Raw genomic sequence first — 22,457 nt, 5'->3', positions numbered from 1 at the left:
GCTGTCAAACAAATCTATGAAGTCATCAAAGCTGCAGCATCACTTGGAGACAACCCACAGCCACTTAAAAGACAAACCTGTTCCAAACTAGTCTCAAATCCCTCCAAGGTCAACAGGCATTGATGAGAAAATCCGCCAAAGTAAAGGAATTTTTGTTTTGTAAGCGGCTTCCTGAACGCACAACTAGTTCGGAAATCTTCAAAGTGATTGATGTTTTTTTCAGAGAAAATTACATACCATGGGCAAAATGTATTGCGCTGTGCACCGACAGTGCAAGAGCCATGGCCGGTTTAAAAAGTGGACTAATCACGCTTGTAAGGGATGTGGCTCCGCAAGTGATTTGGACGCACTGCATGCTACACAGGGAGTCACTTGTTGCCAAAGACATGAGCGCTGAATTGTCAGATGTCATGGACTCGGTCGTGAAAGTTGTCAATATAGTCAAGAAGAGTGCTTTGCAAACGGGTCTCTTCTCTAATCTCTGTGCTGCTGAGGGAGAAAAACACACTGCGCTACTGTACCATTCTGAGGTTCGATGGCTTTCACGTGGAACAGTGTTGTCACGTGTGTTGGAATTACGCACGTCATTCTGGAGTTTTTACTTCTCCAAAAGCGCACAGAGCTGGCTGCACTTTTCAGTGACAATGTCTGGGTCACCAAACTTGCATATCTTGCTGACATTTTCGCTGAGTTGAACCAACTTAACAGTTCTATGCAAGGTCGCAATACACATGCCATTCAGCTGTATGACAGAATGGAAGGCTTTCTCAAAAATATCCTAAGATGGAGGAAGCGCATTCATACTGAATGTTGAAATAAATACAAGGGATTTCCAAATGTAAATATTTTGACGAAGATATTTTGAAATGTTTTATGACAGTGAGACTGGATATCTCATTTTTCCCAGAGACATACTGTCAGTAGAGTGGTGAAGATAATTGAGGCAACAGAGAGAGTGTCCTTCCCCAACAAGGAGAGGCTTCTTCAGCCTTATCTCCATTTTAAGGCCCTAACTGAACATGACACGTATGCTTTCGTATCATGTGGATACAGTCCATCTGTATCCAGGTGAGTTTGATAAGCACTGAATTTGTAAAAATTCTCGCAATTCTTGCAAAATACACCTCTGATAAAACAGTGTGCATTATCAGCAGCATTGTCTTACAGATGCATTTCCTCAACAGGTAGAGGAAATAAGGGCACTGTGCAAACAGTGTGGTTTGGATAACAAAGGTTCCAAGAGAAGTAAAACAGAGTGACCTATAACAAAGTGTTTGAGAGGGTGTGGAGCGCCTCTGTTAAGTGAAATGACATGGTATTTCAAGCTAAGAAAATTAAACCTGTCATTATTATCATATTCAGTCGGGAATGTTGTGGCAAAAATTCAATCCCCACAAATCAATCTGATCATATTGCTAATATATTCTTCGGTTTTGTGACAGGGCTGTAATCACTTGTTCATGTGGGGTTGTGTTTTCTGTAAAATATAACTTTAGAACAGAGAGCCAAAGTGATTGTGAATCCTTTGGTCTCATGGAAGCAGTTTCCCTATGTAACGATCTATGACTATACCAGGGGATTGGCATACCAGCCACAGACTTCTAAACCCTTTTCAAAGGAATTACTGGATCCTACACCAGACAACATTAAGCAGGCTTCAGAGGGCAAGCTTCATGTGAATATGGCTTGGTTGACTCACCAAGGTGCCAGCAGATGTAGGTTGCCACCCACTCACTGGGTCATCTGAGCACTTTGCTTTGAGTGATGTGTTCCACCACGGTAACAGCAAAGATGAGAGGGATGCTCTGAGAAAGATAGAGCTTGTGCCTGAGCTTGATTGCCACATCAATAGCCAGTGTGTGGAGCAGCTATTTTCATGGAAAAGAAAAAATAATTACTTTTTTATCTTAACACCATCAACCCACATATTCCTGCAAAGAAATATACTGCACCACTACAATACAGAAAGATTGTTCCAGCAAATGTAGCTATGCATTATGATAGCTATGGGTGAATAGCATTGGGTATGGTATCCCACATTTTCCCCATTTAATGTTTTTCTCAGGTTTGCTGTTATTCAGAACACAATAATATTATATTATATTTAACAGCTCCTCCACCACAAGCTATGATGTCCACCACATCATCTGACAACACCAGAGAAAGGGAGGAGCGACCGGACTGTAAGTCAGCTACTCTGAATTACACAAGGATGTATAGTGCAATGTGACATTGTCAACCCAATTGAGTCTTTTTGCTCTTCTTTCCTCTAGTGAATGATGACAGTGGGCAGAGAGACTTCACTAGTCTCCATAAAGCTATGGCAAACAGAGCATGCTTAGTAACAGTTTAGTCAGGGACACAGATATATAGTAAAAATGGACGGTAAAATGGTCAGGGAAATCAAAGACATTCTGAGGCATAATGCCTATCCTTTTGGTTTATCCTCAAAAGACCGATATATAATAAAGAGGAGATGTGAAAATTACACCTTTAAGGGTAAGTAGTAGGCCTTGTCTTTCCAAACAATAAGGCACTGATGTTGAGTTACTAATATCATCATGGCCCTCAGATGGGCAGCTTCACTACGTATGCCGTAGAAGGAAGCAGGGCGAGTATCTCGCCAAAGTTGTTACCTCACCAGAGGTGGCAAATGACGTGTTTGTGGATTTCCATGCGAGTGAGCATGGAGGGCATTGTGGGATGGAGAAAACTGTGGATGCCATTTCCTTGCAGTACTACTGGCCTGGGATGGAAAAGGACATACGGAAATGGGTGAGCTTGATCTAATTTTGTCAGTAATCTCTGTGCATGGTGGTGTAAGTTAAACACACTTTCATATTCAATTGGTTTCTTTTCTCATTTACTAATTTCTCAAATTTGTTTAGGTATTGGAGTGTCCTCAATGCCAGGCCAGAAGGAATGTCCTCAAAATAAATAAGGCTTACATCCCAATTGAGGTGACTGCACTGAAATGAGTCCCTACCCCAGAATAAGAACACATTTCCATAACATGCTGTCTTTCCTCAGGTAACTGAGCCACTTGAGCTTGTGGGGATGGATCTGGTTGGCAAACTGACACCGACCAAAAAGGGCCACCAGTACATTTGTGTGATGATAGATTATTTCACGAAATGGACAGAGGCCTATCCTTTGCTGCTGAGGTCACAGAGTGCATCCTCGACTTTTTTTGTAAGTTTGGTGCTCCGAAAAGGCTTCTCACGGACCAAGGAAGAGAATTTGTTAATGAGGTAAGAACTCATCTGTCATCTGTATCTCAAATGGTATGGGCTCCATATGAATGTTTCCACTTTTCTTTCAGCTCAACTATATTGTCTGTGAGAAGCTGGGAATAAAGAGAAGTCTCTGCTCTCCCTACCACCCCCAGACTAACGGCTTGGTGGAAAAAATGAACGGAACTAGTCAAAGGGATTGTAAATGTCTATTTGTGACTTTTTTAACACTGCAATCTTAAGGTCTCAATGTTGTGTGTATGACCTTACAGGACCTTGACTAAATTGGTGGGTGAAAAACCCAACACTTGGGATGGCCACCTCCAAGCAACACTTTTTGCTCTAAGGACCAAAAAGCAGTTGAAAACAAGATACTCCCCTTTTTCCTCATGTTTTGCCATGAGGCCAAGTATCCTACTGAGGTTCCCGAAGAGTATGTGGTATGTAGGAAAGTACACATGTATTGTGTGAAAAACTGGAAATGATGATGTTTAACTTCATGTTTGCTGTAACTCAACATTCTGATGTGTTTCTTGACACAGGTGACAGATGATGGTGTGGAGGCTCTTATTGCCCAGGAGACCCAATCTCCGGGAATGGAGAACCTCCCTGCCCACTACACCGTGGCTCAAGCCAACATGGGGAAAATGAGCGAAAAGATTAAGAGAAAGAGAGAGGAGATGGGCCATGACGACAATTTCCGAGTTGGCGAACAAGTGATGAGGGCAAATATACACCAGGAGCAGAGAAAGGGTGAGAAAATGGAGAGCTCCATGCTCGGCCCCTTCACAATCGTGAAATTGGAGGGGAAAAGTGCCGACCTAGTCATGCTGAAAAGCAAAGTAATACATAAAGTAAACATCGACCAGCTGACCAGGTATATTGAGGCTACGCCGCGTATCCCCCACAAATGGTTGACAGAATCGTCATCCACAATCTCCGTCTCACCCTCATCTCCAGTCGCCTCAACCTCAGCTCCAGCCGCATCACCGTCACCCCCATCTTCAGCAGTGTGTGTCCCTTCAACGGTTGGCATGAAAGTCGATTCAGACACTTTGGAAACAGGTAATAGCTAATTATGAGTAAAGTTATTATGCTAATGTTTATGCAAGTAATATGTCAACTTTTTTCTACATAGTGGTACAGAACATTTGGGCTGGGGAAAAGCCAGAGGTGTTGTGGAGCAAATTAGGTCCCTACAAACTGTTTACACACAACCTCCGGGAACACCTTTGTCCAGATGAACTTGTGAAAGTGAGGTAAGCAAAGTTTTCGGCATTTGAAATTTGAATTAACATGTGGGTTAAAATTTGATTTCATTACAGATCATAAATGCATACCTCACAATTACACAGGCATTTCACTGAGGCAGGCAAAGGCAGGGGCTTTCTACTGGAGTCCTTCCAAATGACTGACATTTGGCAAGGAAAGAACAAAGGACTGAGGAAGGTGATAAATGTGAATACACTGAATATCAGGGAGGATTTTTTTGTTCATGTTCCTTCACTTGTAGGCCTTTTTCTTTCTTTGTCCTATGATTATTTATTCTGCATCTTAATATTAGAGCAAATTGCTCCTGAGAGTCAGGAGGGAGGCCTGCCTCAGAGAGTCAGGAGGGAGGCCTGCAAAGTCCTCGTGCTTAAAAGGCAGCGGGGACGCTGCCTTTTAAGCACGAGGACTAATCAGCTAACCGCTCTCACCTGTGCTGATTGATCCTCTGTGGGTCAGGTGAGGGTGCTCTCCCAGCCCCCTCACCTCCACACTATGTTTCATGAACAGATGATTTGTCCAGCCTATGTCGAGTGTGTGGTGTGTATGACACAGATGTGCAATGGGTAAGGCAGATTTTAAGCACTTTCAGTTGATGCATGTCTTATTTATGGTACTGCCATACAGATTGTTTTCTCTACTTCCAGATTGCTTGCACACTGTGTGGCAGATGGTTCCACTGCAGCTGTGTTGGGCAACCCCCAGTGGATGGTCCCTTTTATTGCCCACTGTGCACATAAACATGTATAATGTAGTATTTCTGTTTAACCGGCTCCTTGCTTTTAAGGTAGCTTGATTGATTGATAAAATGTCAAACTTATAAAAGTAAAGATGAGTGCGCAGATGTGCATATGTGTTGCATCTACACACTAAATAAAAGGCCTTACACCAAACCAGCAAACCATGACACTAGTATTTCTTTCGGACTAAAAGCTCTTACGAGCCTCTCATTACTCATGTTTGTATACTTGCTTCATACCAACCATGATATCAACGAGCACACGAAACGCCCACTAATAGTAAGCACGCAAACTATTTGTGGCTTCTGCTTTGCATGTCCGCAGGATATAGCAGTTTTTGATGATGTCGTACGTGTGGTAAGCACACGGGCGCAGCTGTGTCCAAATGTGTGAAGTGTGAACGATAATTCCAAGTTTACGGTTAAATTGTGACTGTCACAAGTTAACCTGGGCGTATTCCCTGAAACAATAACACATGGTAAGATGTTCACAGGCTTCACAGTCAGCGGAACATAGAGGTGACGCTGTAAATCACCCCGATCAGTGGCCACCACGTGGCAGTGCCATTGTCACTGTTAGTTTTTATGTGGACCACAGCGCATTGATTCCCATGGTGGGATCTCTTTCACATTTATATTTAGCCCCACAACAAGTGGTTATGTCTGAAGATGATACTGACACAAAAAGGCACTTTATTGTTAATGAAGATGTTTCCTGATGCGTCCTCAATTGCCTGTATCACCACACCACAAAATATAAATAGTGTTATTATTATTATATATCACTATTAGAATTTTCCAGAGTTGTCATAGTTACACAGGGAACTTTATTTACTCCTTCGACTGACACAGCTCCAACAAAGCACGTAGTCATCTGACAGAAGAGAAGAAATACACAACACGTTGTTCGGCAATGAAGACGTTAAGTTAGTTTCCCAGATCTGCCTCGTCACACGTGTCATGTTGACAACACACTTGACCCACTTCAGACATATCATCTGTTGATTGCAAACAGATAAACAACACTTGCATTGCAGAAACTACGAAAAAACAAGACATCCGTTTTCTGATGAGTGTTTGGGTTGTTAGCATTCTCCGATGACTGAACCTCATCATCGAGAACATCTTTTAAAATCACGTCTGCTGACTGTAACCAGCAGCGACAAGAGGACACATGAAGCTTTACACGTCCAATAGAAGCACATTCACCAAATTTACTCACAAAAACACAGCTCGAGCTTCCACCTTGTTGATGTGAGGGATGTTTTCATATGAGACTTGTTTGGTGTGTGCGCATTGTAATGATCACCAGCGTCAATCAACACTTTGAGTGGAGCTGGCCACGTGTGAGTATTCTTCATAACTCCCTGTGTCTCCTACGAAGAGGAGCATCAGTTTGTGAAGCCTGGTATTAAGTATGCAGCGTTTATTCTGTGTTCGGACTATCACCAGATAACATGGGCGTTACCTTAAAGCACATCTGGTGTTATACAGCTGACGAAGCAAAGAACGCGACATTTATGTGACGCACGATGAAGATCTCAGCGGCTCGGTGGTGTAATGAGATCGTCATCAGGCCAGAAGTTAATAGTGCTTCGGCTCGTTGTTTCAAATCCCGTTCAAGATTTTTATCGCCATTTTTTAAATTTTTTTAACCATTTTATTTCTATTGTTAAAACGTAAACATAAAAACAAATTCATGTATATAGATTAATTGAGTTTTCTACTTGGATTTTCACAGGGAAGCATTTATGTTCATGTTACTATATGGCAAACATAAGAGGAACAGTTTTTACCTGCGTCTGAATACGCAGGGCTGGCCATCTCTCCAAAAAGTCCCCCACCTGAGGATTTCCCTCGACAATGACTTTGCGACGAAGGGAAAAGGTCGACTGCATTAGCTTCTGAATCAGAACATTGTCTCTCTCTGTCTTAACAACTTCTTGCAGGATTTGAAGTCGCATTTGCTCCAAACTGGCCTGGTTCTCTTCGCGGGGAAAGTTGGGTAGGAAGTTCACTTCAGCTCGTTTGGCTCATTTGATGTTGCAATGGGGTGGTTGGCTTAAAGGGTTGGTTTGGCTCTTCCTGCCTGTATTGACCAGCACCTCTGCACACCCAGATCTGGCAAGCTTGGTACGATAATTCCCCATCTTGAATTTCAAGGAGATCTTCCATTCCATACCATCCAGTCTGACTTGCGAGTTCTCTGAGACATGGATGTGCTGTAATCAGAGCTTCAGCTGCCTTACCCACTCCCTTGTCATGTGGGTATGGTTTGAAGCTATGCATCTGTTCAGCCATGTTTTCAAGGATGTTGTGCTTTTGGGACCTCGACAGCTTCAGTGTTTTCCCAGATCTATCAAAGGCAGCATTTCCTTCTTCGAGTATGTGCTCCACTTCATAAGAAAAAGTAGGCATGGGGAAATAATCAGGCCAAGACTTCTGACGCTGTGTTAAAGGCACATGTGGGAGTATGTCTGTATCAGAACTTGCAGTTGAGCCATCATCACTTTCAGAGTTCACGACTTTCAATGTGCCCTTCTCAGGCAACTCCTGAATGTCCGAAAGAACGGTAAGTTGTCCACCAAAGTCTGGATCTTCATAAGCCAGGGTAAAGTCAAAGTCCAGCCTTGGCTTGAATTTCTCCTGCATTAGGCTCTTCAGATCTTCTACTGAGTGTGGTCGCTCAGTAAGCATCAGCTTCATGGTCACATCAGTGGCAACATAAACACGGAGCAGAAATTTCTGGGGAACAGCCATATTGGGATGTGTTGGCGTTTCACTGTTCTGTTTCACACACAAAAAAAAAAGTTTTCATTGTGTGCATGGATTTTCATAGAAGAGAAGTTGATGGTTGTATCCTTTTCAAAGAGTCAGAATCCTGAAGCAACCCTGTCAGCCACTGAGACTGTATGCTCTATTTAAAGTCAATATACCTAAAATATGAAAGTGAATTGGCATTGACCTTTAAAACTCATGCTTAAATGTGGGTCTCAATTAAAGTGGACATCATTATTGGGTACAAAGACCAATTTACTTTTCAGTGCAGTAAAGTAAATTGTTTGGGTGTTAAGAGCAATGTTCCATTTGTGTTGTATGCAGAGAGGTGCCATGTCATTGAGCTCTGGTACAGTGTGAACAGACAAAATCCCTGGTGTAAGTTCATAGGATCGCAGGTGTTCAATGTAGTGTGACTTGTGTTCTCTGCAAAGAAAAGCAACCTGGTTGTTGACAAGTAGGATTTGTTAGATTCTGCAGAACTGAGGCAGGCCTCCCTCCTGTCCGACAGACACAAACATGCTTACACCATAACCCATTCCATCTATGCTGACCTGCGATGTGCTGTAAATCATGCTGCTGTCTGTTATTTGATTAATGTATGCCTTGGCAACATCAGGAAGCTCTGACACCATCACAGAAGAGACACTTGATGTCTGCTGATGAGGTTTGAAGAATGATGGGGCACTGAGATAGTATGCGACCATGTGTTGATGTCTGGTTGCAAGAGTTTAACACATTCTTAAAGTTTTGTGTGTCATGCACAACACGCTTGAAAAAGCGGTGTTTACCCTCAAATCTCATTGTCCACAGGTGGATAAGAGGCCCAAAACGGCGTATGAGGTCAGGGTAATGTTCAATGTAGTGATGTTTAGGTCTAAGTCTGAAATCAGGAAAAACCTCCTGCAGCATGCGTCTATGGTCCTGTATCTTTGTCTGCAAATACTGGATGGATTCATCTGTAAATGCTGAGCTAAGCACCAACTCAACCACCTCTTTCAAGTCCATCAGTACAGCCCATGCTCCATCTTCCTCAGGAACTAAATCACCAATACTCAATGGCATCAGTCTAAGTAATGCTGCATTTTCATGGCCATTGCCACCAATAGTCTTCTTTACAGTGAAACCTTTGGAAATAGGCTGGGGTCTGTAAACCTTGTCGGTGTGCAGGTATGGAAATGTGACAATTTTCCTGTTTAAAGAGTCAAGGGTAAAGTATTTGCATCGGATCATCTCCCCATTACACAGGGCGAGCTCTACAGGCACAATACCCTCAAAAAGATCATGAAGGACATTGGGTGGGAAACCAGTGACTGTATGAAAATGCTCCAGACTCTGGCTCAGGACACAGTCTCCCTGAACACCACATTGACCCTGAATATCCCGTGCATTACAGCACGCACATCGATGTCATGGCTGGCTTTTGTCCTCAAAATAAAGCATCCATCCCCAACTTCATGAGACTGAATTTTGTCTCGAGTAGTTGTGCAGAATCGGCAAATGTATTCCGCTCTGAAACACTTAGTGAACCCTGCTAAGGAATGGGCTGCAAGATTATCAGACACCACACACATGACTGTGCCCCGAACTGCCTTACCAATGGACTCGATGAATACACCATCTCATTCAAGAGTACGGAGGTCTCGTAACAGAGGACCAAGTGCTTTTTCATAGCCAAACTGCTGTACGTCAGACACTTTACAACATGCTGCTAGCTGAATCACTTGCAAGGCTGATCTGTATTTACTGGGTAGATCAGCAAAAACCCAGTAGACTGAACAGAGTTTGTGGATTTTCTGTGATGTGCCAAGTGGATTTGCTATTTCAAGATCATCAATGTACAAAATGAGTGGCAGCTTGAGCTCATCAGAGGAAGACAATAAATCATTATCTTGATAGTATGAGCCATCTTGATGGCTCTCATAATGACCTTTTACTGCCATCTTTGTTTCTAGAATTGTATCCAGAATGTCAGTATGTGTGAACAGTCTCTGGATCATCTCAAGAATGGGAATGTGCACTGCTGTATGTCCTGGCTCTAGCACATACTGTACAGGAATTACCACAGGGAAGTTTTTCTCAACAAAGGTTCTCCTTCTCTTGCATGAAGATAATTGCCCCCCTTTAGCTGTGGCACTGATGAAAATGTTACTGTCCATAACAACACTGGATACTGCATCCAGAGTGTTTTCACTAGCAGATATGTCATGACTTTGTAAGACCTCTCTAATGGTCTTCTTGAGAAGAGGTTGGGACAAGGAAAATATCTGAGTCAAATGCTCCTCTATTTCCTGAGATGCCATGTCAGATACATGAAGAATTGTTTGCATTTTTAGGAACAATGATGCCAAGTTATGGTGCAACTGGGCTCCTAAACTGTCACTGTCACATTGACTCTCAACCTCAGAAAGATCTAATGCATCTGTGCTCTCACACTGACTAGGTCCCTCGCCTGCACATTCAGCTGTAGCCATGTCTGGGGAATTGTTATTTTCTGATGAAAAAACATTATCATCAAAGTCTGAGCTACCATAATGTTTTCTACTTTGGTGTGCATTAAATGATGAATATACATTTGTGATGTATGTACAGTTCTTGAATGGGCATACTATCGTCTCATGACTTCTTAAATGACCCCTCAAATGACAAAATAGTGTTGCCTTAGAAAATGGCTGCTTAAAACCACACAAGGGACAAGTAGAAAATGCATGTGCTCCTTCAGCTGTGACTATTTCTTCTGGGTCCTTATGACACCGTGATACATGAGTTTTTATTGCATTAAATGACTGAAAAGTACAAATGCAATTGCTGTAGGGGCATGGCAAAGGGCTAACTCTTGAAAACTGGCTATGCTGCAAACGATAGTGTCTAAATAACTTTGCCCGAGTGTTTAGGGATACAGAACACAACTTGCACTTCCATTCCATTGAATCACTGGAAACCTGGTTATCAGTGAGGAAGAGACATTTACTTTGAGGAAAACCTTATGATGCTTGTAAGGATCCTTAACGTGCAAGATATGCAAATAGAAAACATACCTTATATTGCGGTAGAAAGAACAGTGTCACCCTCAATGTGATCCTGCAGGAGCACATTTAAAAACAATATGAAATAAGTCACCTTAGTCCAGTCATGGACATCATAATCAAATGCAGATTTAAAAACAGAATTGTACAATTAAACTCACCGACAAAATATTGGCTTTCTGGTGATTCTGGAGTGGTTGATGAAATGCCTTCACCAGCAGTCTCTATAACCTTTAATGGGCATATAATACAAATTAATGGTCAGGTAAAAATATTTATTCACATAAAATGGGAACAATTTGTAAATTATTAAATATGACTTCAAGATCATAGAAACGCATTGTATATTCATCATTAAAACATTGGACTTTGGACAGAGGACTTACAGTTTATACTGCTTTCATTTAGCTTATTATGGGTGTAGTATTTACTCAATTCAAAGTACAATTTTAGGAGACCCATACTTGACTGTTTAACATTTTATGGATACTTAAAAAAGGTTCATTGGACCTGTGGCTCACATAAAATATATCTTCCTTCCTCCATCCATTTTGTGTACATTGCTCTCTTCCCACTTTTTTTCCTTGAATCAGTCCCACATTTTGTTCTTATTTAATCTTTGGACTATGCTAAATTTTAACTGCCTGCAATTCCACAATTGAATAGAGGATTTGAAAATATCCCAGATTGAAGACATTCCTTTTTTAGTTAAGTGAAAAACGTCTCTACCGGTCCTCATTTATCGAACAGGTGCTGATACACACGACGGAAATTAACAAGCTAACTTCAAACAGCCACGTTAGCATGTGCGCTACGTTACAGCGCAATGAAAAGTTTCTACCGGTCCTCATTTATCGAACAGGTGCTGATACACGACGGAAGTTAACAAGCTAACTTCAAACAGCAACGTTAGCATGTGCACTACGTTACAGCGCCTGACAATGGATATTTGATTAAAAAAAAAAAATTTACTCACCAGACCAGACAGATTATAACAAAGAGCGGCAACACACTTATTGCCATTGACGACTCAAAAGGTTTCAATGAATGGAGAAATGTTAAATTACTTACCGAAATAGCGATGCGCCCAACTGCCTCCAAGTAACGTACTGAAGTGAATAGAAACGGTAAATAACAGCTAAATGTTTTTTAAAACATTTATATCACGGCCCTCGAATGAAATCCAGTTTATTTCGCGTACTTACCCGAACTTTTAAGCAGTTCGACTCTACTCCTCTCTCTCGCATCAGGGTAGCCATCTTGAATTTTCTGAAAACCGAGCCTGAACGCCGTTACGTCATGACGTCAGACATTACGTCGACGACGTCAGATGCTACGTTCCTCCGTTTACTCATACATTTTAATTTATATCTGGATGTTCACTCAGAAACTTTTATCCATTGGAAATTAAAACAGCATCAGAATTTTTTTGTTGGGTTTACTCGATAGTTGTTTTTGAGTGCTCTAACCATAATACTTATGAGTTCGTAGTACTGTTCGGGTTTACAGTGTACAATAAACAAATACAGATGGAGATCCAATCCCTTATCTTTTATTATTATCTGTCCTCCCTAACACATTTACTGTACATATAAAGTGCACTTAGGTGACCTCTACACTATGATCACAGAAACACTGCTCAGATATTATCCACAGGAACTTGGATGGCTTTTGGTGTGGATGTTCAGGTTGGATATTTCTTTAAATTTCTTCACTGAACTGTACAATTTGATTGTCATTTCGGTATTGAAATGTGTATGTGATGATTCTGTGTTGGTTTTTGTTGCGTTTTTTCTCTCCCTCTCTCAGGGCATGGGCGTGGCTGGCTTCTCCTGCAGCAGACAAGGCACACCTGCTTCCACTCAGCTCATCAACCAGTCCATAAAGCCTGGTCTTCACTCCACTGCTCTGCCAGATCATTCCGTCTCGTTCAGTAGTTGCTCTGTGTGTTTGGTTTTCTGTTTTCTTGAAGAAGCTCACCAGTGTTTTTTCTCAGTTTACTCAGGTAATCCTGTGTGCCTTGCTGTTCCCCTACATTGTGTCTACAGTGCAGAGGTTTTCTTCCATGTGCTCAGCACGCGTGCCGTCCCTGGGATTCTAGCAGCCAGCCTGCTCTTCGTTGCTTTTTGTTGAGCATTCAACTTTTTTTTCTAGCTACCTGTGTCAGTCTCTGTTTTGGGGTCCAAACAAAACCTAACAGTGTATCTTCTTCACATCAGAGGGCCTACCAAAGCAAGGTTTTTCAGACAACTGTGGTGTATCATCAGTGTTTGTTCTGATAGTAAGATGCATGGTATTCAGTATATCATACATTAGTCATATTTATGACATTTAAAACATATAGGAAGCTATTACTATTTCTGTGCTTGCAGCATGCATAACACACTATTTATTATTCATAGTTCTTGTTTATTATTCTTCTGCACACTTTTGAGGCCTATCTCCTACAGCTCTTACACTACATACACTATGCCAGCTCATAGGTCCTGGACATAGCTTTGACTTCTTTGGGTTACATCATGAAATATAATCCTGGGTTGTTGTTGACAACCGACTACTTCTGAACTTAAAGTACTCACTGTACATTGTCATGCAATTTTTTTTTTTTCTTTTTTAAATCGGTCAAGAGTTGAAATGACTGAAGTATTTCAACTGCTGCCCTAATAAGAGCTGTTGAATTATAAGGAAAGGACCTTGATTGCTTCCTAGCTTAGCTCTTTAACATAGGAAACAGTGAACCATCCATTAGAAAAGGAAAGGAGAAAATGCCCCCCCCCCCAACATTTAACACATCAAAGTTGCATCTGGACAGAACCACAAATATATATAAAAATGGAGAGCTGTTTAATTCTTGAATTTGTTGGCAATCGTGGTTGGTTCAGAACTGTGAATCCTCACATCGTCTGCGCTCCTGATTTCTTCTGTCACGTCTGTCCAGTCAGTTATTATATCCTAGTTTGTTTTGTTTTTATTTTCAATAAAATTCCAGTATCTTCCCCTGATCTCCAGCCTGCCCTTCATGTATAGTTTCATAATAAATCACCTTAAAACCTTTCCCTCTGTCCATGTCTCGCATTTGGGTTCATCAGTCCAATACTTGTAACACATCAAAATATAGAAAAAAAAAAAAACTGTTTTGATCTTGTAACATGGTCCAGAAAACCCTCACATGATCGTCTGAGCTCCTGACACATCTGTCCAATCAGGAGTCACAGTCAACAACAAATATAAGTAACTTAGAGTTCACAACATCACTATCAGGACTAAATACTAATATCATCATCATCATCATAACTAAATACAAATATCAATCAGCTGCTGTATGGTAGGAGTTCTAGACCGGGTCAGCGCCGCCATCAGGCCGGGTGTGGTTCTGTTGCTGATGTTGTCCACCATGGACCCAAGCAGGAGAATATGCTACATAGTGAGACTGTTTGATGTGGGCCGCAGCTCCAGCAGCCGTGGAGCCATCCCCCCAGAGGCACATTGGCTTAGAAGGGAATGTACTACCTGTTGAATGTGCATCCTCGGAAGCATGTGCAGCGAATAATCAAGCAGATCGAATGCTCTAATCCCAGCAACCACCAGATTTGCAATGAATATAATTTAACGTTGGAACAGATATACACGTTTATTCAAGCTCAAGGGGGCAGGAACTCATGATCTTTTGAGCATGCAGAATTTCCTCCTTATGGATTCTGACGTAGCATTGGTATGCAGAGGATGACCAGCGGCCCAGAGATTTGAGAGTGGAGGTAGGCAGATGTAGAGCTGCAGTTGTCGCTGCGCCAATTCTTAAGGAGTGAGGAGAATAATGCTCGGGTGGTAGGCCACAGCTCCGTAAGAGATCATGAAGCATATAAGAAAACCAGGATCTTGCCATAGGTTTTGCGTCCGGCGATGGTGAACGGAGGTGCCAATCGATGGGTTGGGAAGCGGTGATGCAGAAATTGTCATGGAAGAGAAGGGGCAGAAAGAAGTATTCTTAGCAATGTAAATTAGAGTGCCTTGACAAGATCTATCAGTTTGACTGATTTAAAATATGAGTACATGTGCTCTTCTAGTGTTACATCAGCAGGTGAGGTCATGCTGGGGATCAAAGGCAGGAGACATTGTAGTGTATTCAACACACCTGAGAAACCCATTAACAAGACAGCTTCCAGCATAGAATTGATGTATGGTGAGAAACAACCCTGCCTAGCCTTAACACCAACTTGTGTACCAGTGAAATAGTGAGAGGCAGTCTTTGGTCATTGCCTGGAGGACGTGCCTTTTTAAGGCCGTTTAGGATCAGCTGCATGGAGGGATTCTTGAGGAGACTTTTGGAGGCTGGTGTGGCAGTAGACCATGCCACAGGGCTCTCACCACAGCAGCCAGAGACAAACCATTCAGGTTTTAGCATGTTTTATTAACTCAAAACACACGTGAACAAACATAAACAAACGTCAACTTAGAGGGACTAGCTCAGCACTAGTGTTTCTCCTGTGCGTGTTCTGTGCGTCTCCCGTCTTGAGTGTCTGCGAGTGTCTTCTGTGGCAGCTCAGACGCTGCCTTTTAAGCAGGAGGATCAATCAGCTAACAGCTCTCACCTGTGCTGATTGATCCTCTGTGGTGCAGGTGCTCTCCCAGCCCCTTCACCTCCACAGCTGGATCTTGACATCTCATATGAAAATGAATGCCTGCTAGCGTAGGTTTAATACTTTCTGCTTTAAGATTACGGGATTCAAATGAATATATGCTAAAAGCACAAACTACAGAATTTGTTTGGTAGAGGACTGATGAGGAGGCTGGCACAAAAGGAGGAGTAGAAAAACCAAGCTGAGTCATATGCTTTAAAAGTGCTTTTGGCTAAACCAAGTCTCATGTAGCTCGAGGCAGAATGCAACAGATCCTGCAGGGGCTTGGACCGTGTTTAAATGATGATCATCTGATTGAACGGAGGGCATGGAATGCTGGAGGGCTTGGCCTGGGGACACATAGCTTTGAACTCCTGAAATTTGAAACGAAAAAGAGCGTCAGCTACACGATTTTGGTGCCCGGGAATATAGATAGCTCGCAAGATGAAATTATTGAGAACGCTCAACCAGGTTAAACGTTGCAGAGAGTTTATTATCGATGCTTTTGAGCGGCCCTTATTGCTGATTTCTACCATTGCTGCATTGTAACAGAACACAGTAATTTGTTTCCTAGCCCAACTATTGCCCCACAGTATGCAAGCCACAACGATGGGGTGAAGCTCATAAAGGGCTGTGGATTTGGATTTGTCATTGAGGCGATGGATTTCAGTTGGCCAGACATCTGCGAACCACTCGTTATTATAGAATCCCCCAAAACCAGCAGAAGGGGCGGCATCGGTAAAAACTGAATGGAATCTACAAATCCACGAAGTCATCATAAAAGAATGAAATACCATTCCATTCATCGCATACCATGGACCAGAAGCGCAGATCTGATTGACAACTTTCATCTAGAACTACAGGATCGTTTAGGTTTTGGACAGAATAAGCCAATTCTAGTAAGCGAGATACGAACAAGCGACCATGTGGAATTATGCGCATAGCAAAATTGAGGTGGCCTTACAGAGATGAAAGATCTCTTTTTATGATAATGGCAGTAGTTGACCGGCATCAGGCATCTGTAATGTCGGCCTTTCCCAGCCATGCACCGACCCCTGCTAACTTAATCATCTGTATTGCATTGTCGACGGAAGCGAATTAAGCGTGAGGGAAAATGAGGCATTGCAACAACACCACCTCGGGAATTTCACATCCAGGAAATAACTAAACTCTTGTGTGCAACAGCACAGGTTCGTTATATCACGGGGCAAGAGACGTGTTTTACTTGTAGAAAATAACTTTAATTTAACTCAAATGCATCAACAAAAAGCACAATGAAACAAACAATCAACAGAACACAAATTAAAATATGAAATTAAACACTTTAGACAAGGGCAACAGGACAGGGCTGGGAATTACCACGGCGACGAGAACCAAAGGAAAAAGGGAAGGATTAATAAACTAACCACCCGTGACACTGCAAACCAAGAAAACGCGACCACCAGGGATTGGGTCGCCGCCTCAGGCCCACAGCACCTGTCCAACAATAAAAAGATTAGAGATGCACCGATATGGAAATTCTTGGCCGATACCGATATTTGTTTATTACTTGAATAATAGGAAAAACAGAAAAAGTGACAAGTGTAACTTTAGATGCCATGGATGGACATAGACACATATTCAGCCAAACATTTAACAGTATCACTCAAGACATCATCTCAACTGTAAACAGATGCTTGCAATGCAGCCTTACAAAACACTAGCATAAACCCTTAGGGAATGCCATATAAATTCAAGTCAAGATGCAGTGCCTGCTGTGCAACACAACACAATAGGAGGCTCGGATTACAACAAATAAAATAAAAATATATTTTGATGAAAACTGCCTGCCATACAACTACCTACTCAATGACAAAAATGTTACTTTCTGTACTTACAGTAACAGTAGACCAATACAAATATTATATTTGTTAAATTAAATAACAGCCCAATAAAAATATTTTGTTAAACAAATTAAATAATTTAAGTGACTAGAAAAGCAACATAAAATTAAATATGAAAAATAAAATAAATACAAAGTCAAATAGGGCTATCTTTCACAGTTTCACCTCTTGTATTTTTCATAAACAATACACCTTCTTGTGTATCCATTGCAGTAGGCTGGCGGAGTTGAACATGGGCCTCAGTCTTTAACAAAACTAAATAGACACAAAAAAAACCCTTCCCTTATAGTGGGCCTCTACTTCCTAGTAAGATGCATGTTTTTCTTTACAAAGACGAGCATCTCTGCCAGGGGCCAGTCTATTTCTCTTCTCATCCAAAATGTGAGCCACAGTGCTGAAGAGCCGCTCACTGTCCACGCTTGTGCATGGGGCACACAGGTATTTGCGGGCGATTTGCGCCAGTGCTGGAAAACGCTGGTGATGTTCCTGCCAATATCTGAGTGCAGCTTCATTCCTGGGAATTGTTGTATGTAACCCGTTCAATGTCGGGTGTAAATGACGTATTCTCCAAGCAAGCCTTTAGCCCCCCCCCCTCTCTCTTTTTATCTATATGACTGCTTGTGTGGCTGTAGTGGATGGGCAGAGGGGGACATTTAATTATGTGATTGGGAAAATTAAAACTCCAGGACAACAGAAGGGGAATACAAAGTATGGGATGCATATTTGATCATTTATATCATTTAAAATCATTTTTCAGTCTGTTTCCTGGCGCTATACGCTCGCTCGCACGTCGAAACCATCGGTGAAGGGCGCTGGCGCGGCGCATCGCAGCCCATGTGAACCGCACAAAGGTTTAACGGGGGTGGATGGGAGGCGCCTGGCTTTCCTTGGCGCTGCGCTTCAGCACCCGGTGTAAACCCGGCATCAGTGTACCATAATCTGGATGCCAGATTGGCAGGCTGCAGAAAACATACCAATGAACATCGGCCAATGTTATCGGTGAAAGTCAAATTTATTACCGATACGCCGATGGCAGTAAACGAGGCGAATATCGGCCGCTACCGATATACGGCCGATACATCGGTGCACCACTAAAAAAGATAATTAAAACCCGTCACAGTGTTAAATCAAATGCTGGTCAAAACAAAAAAACAAACAAAACAACAACATAAACCGAATCCAAACCAATATAAACAGAATTTAAATGGAATTGGAAAATTAATAAAAGTCAGGCGTCCCTCTGAGGTGGTCACTCCACGCTTCAACTCAAATGAGCGTGGAGAGCCACAATGAAAGAGTGATGTGGCAATCGACCTTGCCACGGGGCTCTCCCACACACAGCCAGAGACACACGCGTTGCTTTTACGCATCTTTTATTAACGTTCCAAACATAAACTTCAATCAAACATAAATCAGACTGGCTTTCCAGCTCAGTCAGGGCGTCTCTCCAGTCTCGGAGTCTCTGAGTTCCTCCTGGGTTCGTCCTGAGGCAGCGCAGACGCTGCCTTTTAAGCATGAGGACCAATCAGCTAACAGCTCTCACCTGCGCTGATTGATCCTCTATGAGCAGGTGAGGGTGCTCTCCCAGCCCCCTCACCTCCACAAGTGAGATAGAGGGAGAGCACTCCCTTAAAAGCGGAGCCCTTCCTTAAAAGCCCGGACCGTTCTTTACAGCCAGAACCGTGCCTTCAAAGCCAGAGCAGCAGGGCCGTCCGAAGCGCGGTGGCCAATGACGGCCGACGAAGGAGCAGGGCCTCTAGAAAGGTGAATAAACAAATTAAGTAAATAAAATGACCAATACAGAAGACCCCGAAGGTCCCTGGCAGAGCAATCCCACACCAGCGGTCAGCCGCGCTGTGTATAGGGGATGTCTGAGTTTTGCGCTGGCTGTTGCGCCAAACGCCGCCACGGCAACGAGACGACTTCGTCCATGCCAAACCAAAGACTCTGCCACAGGAGACGAGCGGAAACAGAAGGAGGGAGAGCTATGCACGGGCCGCTTCCTTAAATACGGGGGCGCATGACGTTGCCTAGCAACCAGCACGCCATGAAAGCAGGTAAAGCGCCCCGCAGCGGCAGGGAGGGAGCGCACCTCCGGCTACACGTAGAATAAAGAAAAGGGTTCTTGGGGAATTAGGCTGTTTATACTAGGAATTGTAGAATTGTGAGGAGCTGAGAGTTCGATGAAGAGACGTTTTTATTTGAATATTTTCTGGTGGCGATATCTATGGGACTTACTCTGAAGATGGGAAAGGGGAGTTTTGACAGTGGACCTATCATATATCCTTTTGTAACCTCTTGATAGGATTTCATCTACCACTTCTGGTTGCTTGCATGCAGACTGCAGGTTTTTACAGACATGGGTCACTTTAGGGAGCCAACATAAACCTGCTAAGAATTCTTGGACTAAGCCGGTAATTAACAGAGAGTGAGAGGGCAAAGAGAGGGACAGATAGCGAGAGAGGTACAGAGAGATATGACAGAGAGAATTGGACAAAGAGAGAGAGGGAGAGAGACAGAAAGAGATTTTCTTTTTGATTTTTAAAAACCTTTATTTATAAAAACCCAACATGACCGAACAAAAACATGGATTTCATAATACCAAATAGAAACAATACAATATAAACAATGACTCTTTACCTAAAAGGAATGTTGAACCTTAAGTCGTCTCCAGCCACACAACATATTGCATCCTTATAGCACCATATTTCAATAAAATCATTCATGTTGTAAATACTTTAAAAAATCTATCTAAACTCTGGCCTTGACTAGGGAGATTAAAACAGGAAGTGCATCCTCCTTTGTCTTTCCCTCCACTGTGCTCTTTCTGCTGCTGTGTATGGACATTTCAGCTTCTCAGACTAGCAGATTGAGCAGCTGCCATTTTGAGGAGTCAGCTTTCTTGTAGCAGATTCCTAAGATGAAGGTCATCTGACAACATGTTTCACCAAACTGTTTAAAAACAAAACGCAGTGCATTAAAAAGGCTACAGTCTTTTACATTCATTTGAAACAGACGGATTAAAAACAGATAAAAGTGTTGACTGCAATAGCACCATCCTAAAATCTCCATTTCTTTTTTTAATTGGAGGTTTATATAAAACCCTCCATCTTGGTTTCACTCCACTGTCCAGATCCAGTTTCCCTCTCCATACTGTGTCAGCTCTCCCATTTAGTTTGTTTTTGTTTAGTGTTTTTACATAGTTTTACCTTTAGCCATGTGCATATCCACCTGTTTACTGTCTGTTCCACATAATAAGGGTCCCGAGGCCCCCTGCAGATTTGGAACGAATCCCAGTTCCGGAAATGGATCAGATGCCTCAGGAGTTTCCTCTCCTCTGCCGTACCTCTGTAGCATCTTGACTTCCTCCTCCGTTAGTCTCTCAGTCCACCTGCTCAGGATACTCTTGCTCTGCCGAATGGACTTAAGTCCAAGAAGTGAAGCCACCGCAGTTTCATCTGTCAGTCCAGGCCCAGCTACATCCACCACTTTCCTCAGGGTGGTAGTCCCAGAGGTATAAAGCAAGCTGCTGAGACCTGATGTCGTGCTGTCCTGAACACCCAGTTTGGCGCCGTTAACCAGAGGTTCCTCAAGTAGCCAGTGTAGCGAGCAAGTCGGTTCCAGTCTTTTCCATTTAAAACGGCTCCATACTTTAAAAGGTGTATGGTAAAAGGAGATAGTCCACTCAGCTTTAAAAGATTAAGATCCATTAAAAAGAGTGCAGTGTCTATTCCCAGACCAGCTGCCTTCCTTAAAATGCAGTTTGTTTCGTCTCTCCAAACCACATCTGTTGGACCTGTAAGGTACCTTTGTATAAACTGAAACCTGAATGTTGCCACTCTGCTCTCAATGTGTATCAGACCATGTCCCCCCTCTTCTGTGGGTAAAAACAGGAAACTCTGAGGGACCCAATGCAGTCTGTCCCAGAAAAAGTCCACTAAGATGTCCTGAAGCCTGCACTGTAAAAATAAATTAGTTGGACCAACTTAATTGAATTACTTCAAATGGTAACAAGCAATTGAATTAAGTTTAATCAAATCAAACTAAACAGGTTAGACGAACCCAATTGCTTTAAGTCAGTTGTACTTAATAATCTGAGTTAATTCAAATCAGAAATGTGCATTTGTGCAACTTAGATTTAAGGCATATCAACTTCAAATTTTCCAACTCAATTATTTGCTTTACCTAAAAGTAAAATATTTAACCATAATTACCTGATATTTTGCTGTAAGGAAAACTAGTTTTTAAGGTTACCTTTGTGTGTAAATTTAGTTTGTGCAATACAATTAAAATACTTTATAAACAATATAAATTCAAAGTTGTCTGGAATAAAATACATACTCAAATGTGACTTTTAAAAAAAAACTTTATTTAAATGTCTTACGTAAATGTCACAACAATGCTTTGGTTTTAAACCAACACATATGCATAAAAACGTGTATAATTTTGGTCCTTTTCTCTCAAACAAATTTGCACAAAATGCATAACAGTTATCAGGACCACAAATGTTTCACAAACTTCACTATGGGATTAACAAGTCGTCAGCAATAGATAATATATAAAGCACTGTTAAGACCGAAGAGCTAAAAGAAAAAACCTGCATTTTTCCACTACAGTGGGTTCGTGAGGTCCAGCTACTTATACAGCTTTTACAAACACTAACACTGCTGTGTAACCGTTTTTAATCAGGGCAAAACATTGTACACATTGTGGTTCGTTTTGGTCCAGAGGAGCAATACATGGTAGTGCGTATTACTGTGATCTTTGGAGTTTTCAGTAGAGATTTTGGACCTTGGGGGACATCTTGTGCTGCTCAAGCTGCATGATGATATTCTGGAGCACTTCAAATGTGAAATGCAGAGATTGGGGGTAAGCTAGGTTGAGAGCATATATGTATCCTAGAAGGAGGGCAC

General features: G+C 42.2%; 1 protein-coding gene and 1 long non-coding RNA gene across 4 annotated transcripts; one reads left to right on the top strand and one right to left on the bottom strand.

Annotated features, from left to right (window-relative positions):
* Window positions 1-3,173: 3,173 nt before the first annotated feature.
* On the top strand, window positions 3,174-4,617 carry LOC117765167. 2 transcript variants are annotated; one of them, XM_034591511.1, is made up of 5 exons: window positions 3,174-3,251; window positions 3,323-3,673; window positions 3,783-4,298; window positions 4,372-4,492; window positions 4,559-4,617. In XM_034591511.1, exons 3-5 carry the CDS (start codon window positions 3,830-3,832, stop codon window positions 4,563-4,565), a joined length of 597 nt encoding a protein of 198 aa, XP_034447402.1. In that variant the 5' UTR covers window positions 3,174-3,251; window positions 3,323-3,673; window positions 3,783-3,829; the 3' UTR covers window positions 4,566-4,617. The 2 variants fall into 2 exon arrangements, with proteins under 2 accessions (XP_034447402.1, XP_034447401.1); XM_034591510.1 differs by having other exon boundaries at window positions 3,776-4,298.
* Window positions 4,618-7,126: 2,509 nt separating this feature from the next.
* On the bottom strand, window positions 7,127-12,433 carry LOC117765186. Of its 2 annotated transcripts, none has more exons than XR_004614514.1 (4): window positions 12,251-12,433; window positions 11,207-11,276; window positions 11,058-11,100; window positions 7,127-7,370 (listed from the first exon to the last, which is right to left on the bottom strand). It is a non-coding gene; the product is annotated as an uncharacterized LOC117765186 (long non-coding RNA). The 2 variants fall into 2 exon arrangements; XR_004614513.1 differs by lacking the exon at window positions 7,127-7,370 and adding an exon at window positions 10,867-10,961 and having other exon boundaries at window positions 12,251-12,428.
* Between the last annotated feature and the right edge of the window lie 10,024 nt (window positions 12,434-22,457).

Source organism: Hippoglossus hippoglossus, chromosome 7 (genome assembly GCF_009819705.1).
Source record: "Hippoglossus hippoglossus isolate fHipHip1 chromosome 7, fHipHip1.pri, whole genome shotgun sequence".
NCBI classification, from domain to species: domain Eukaryota; kingdom Metazoa; phylum Chordata; class Actinopteri; order Pleuronectiformes; family Pleuronectidae; genus Hippoglossus; species Hippoglossus hippoglossus.
The sequence above is the reverse complement of the archived record's forward strand: the minus strand, read 5'-3'. Positions and strand labels throughout refer to the sequence as shown.

Excerpts from the sequence above, each read along its gene's own strand:
- LOC117765167 (XM_034591510.1), top strand. The coding sequence starts at position 3,623 with ATGTTTTGCCATGAGGCCAAGTATCCTACTGAGGTTCCCGAAGAGTAT. Across the intron at positions 3,674-3,775 it reads AGGTTCCCGAAGAGTATGTG|GTGACAGATGATGGTGTGGA; the intron begins GTATGTAGGAAA and ends TTCTTGACACAG. Across the intron at positions 4,299-4,371 it reads TTCAGACACTTTGGAAACAG|TGGTACAGAACATTTGGGCT; the intron begins GTAATAGCTAAT and ends TTTTCTACATAG.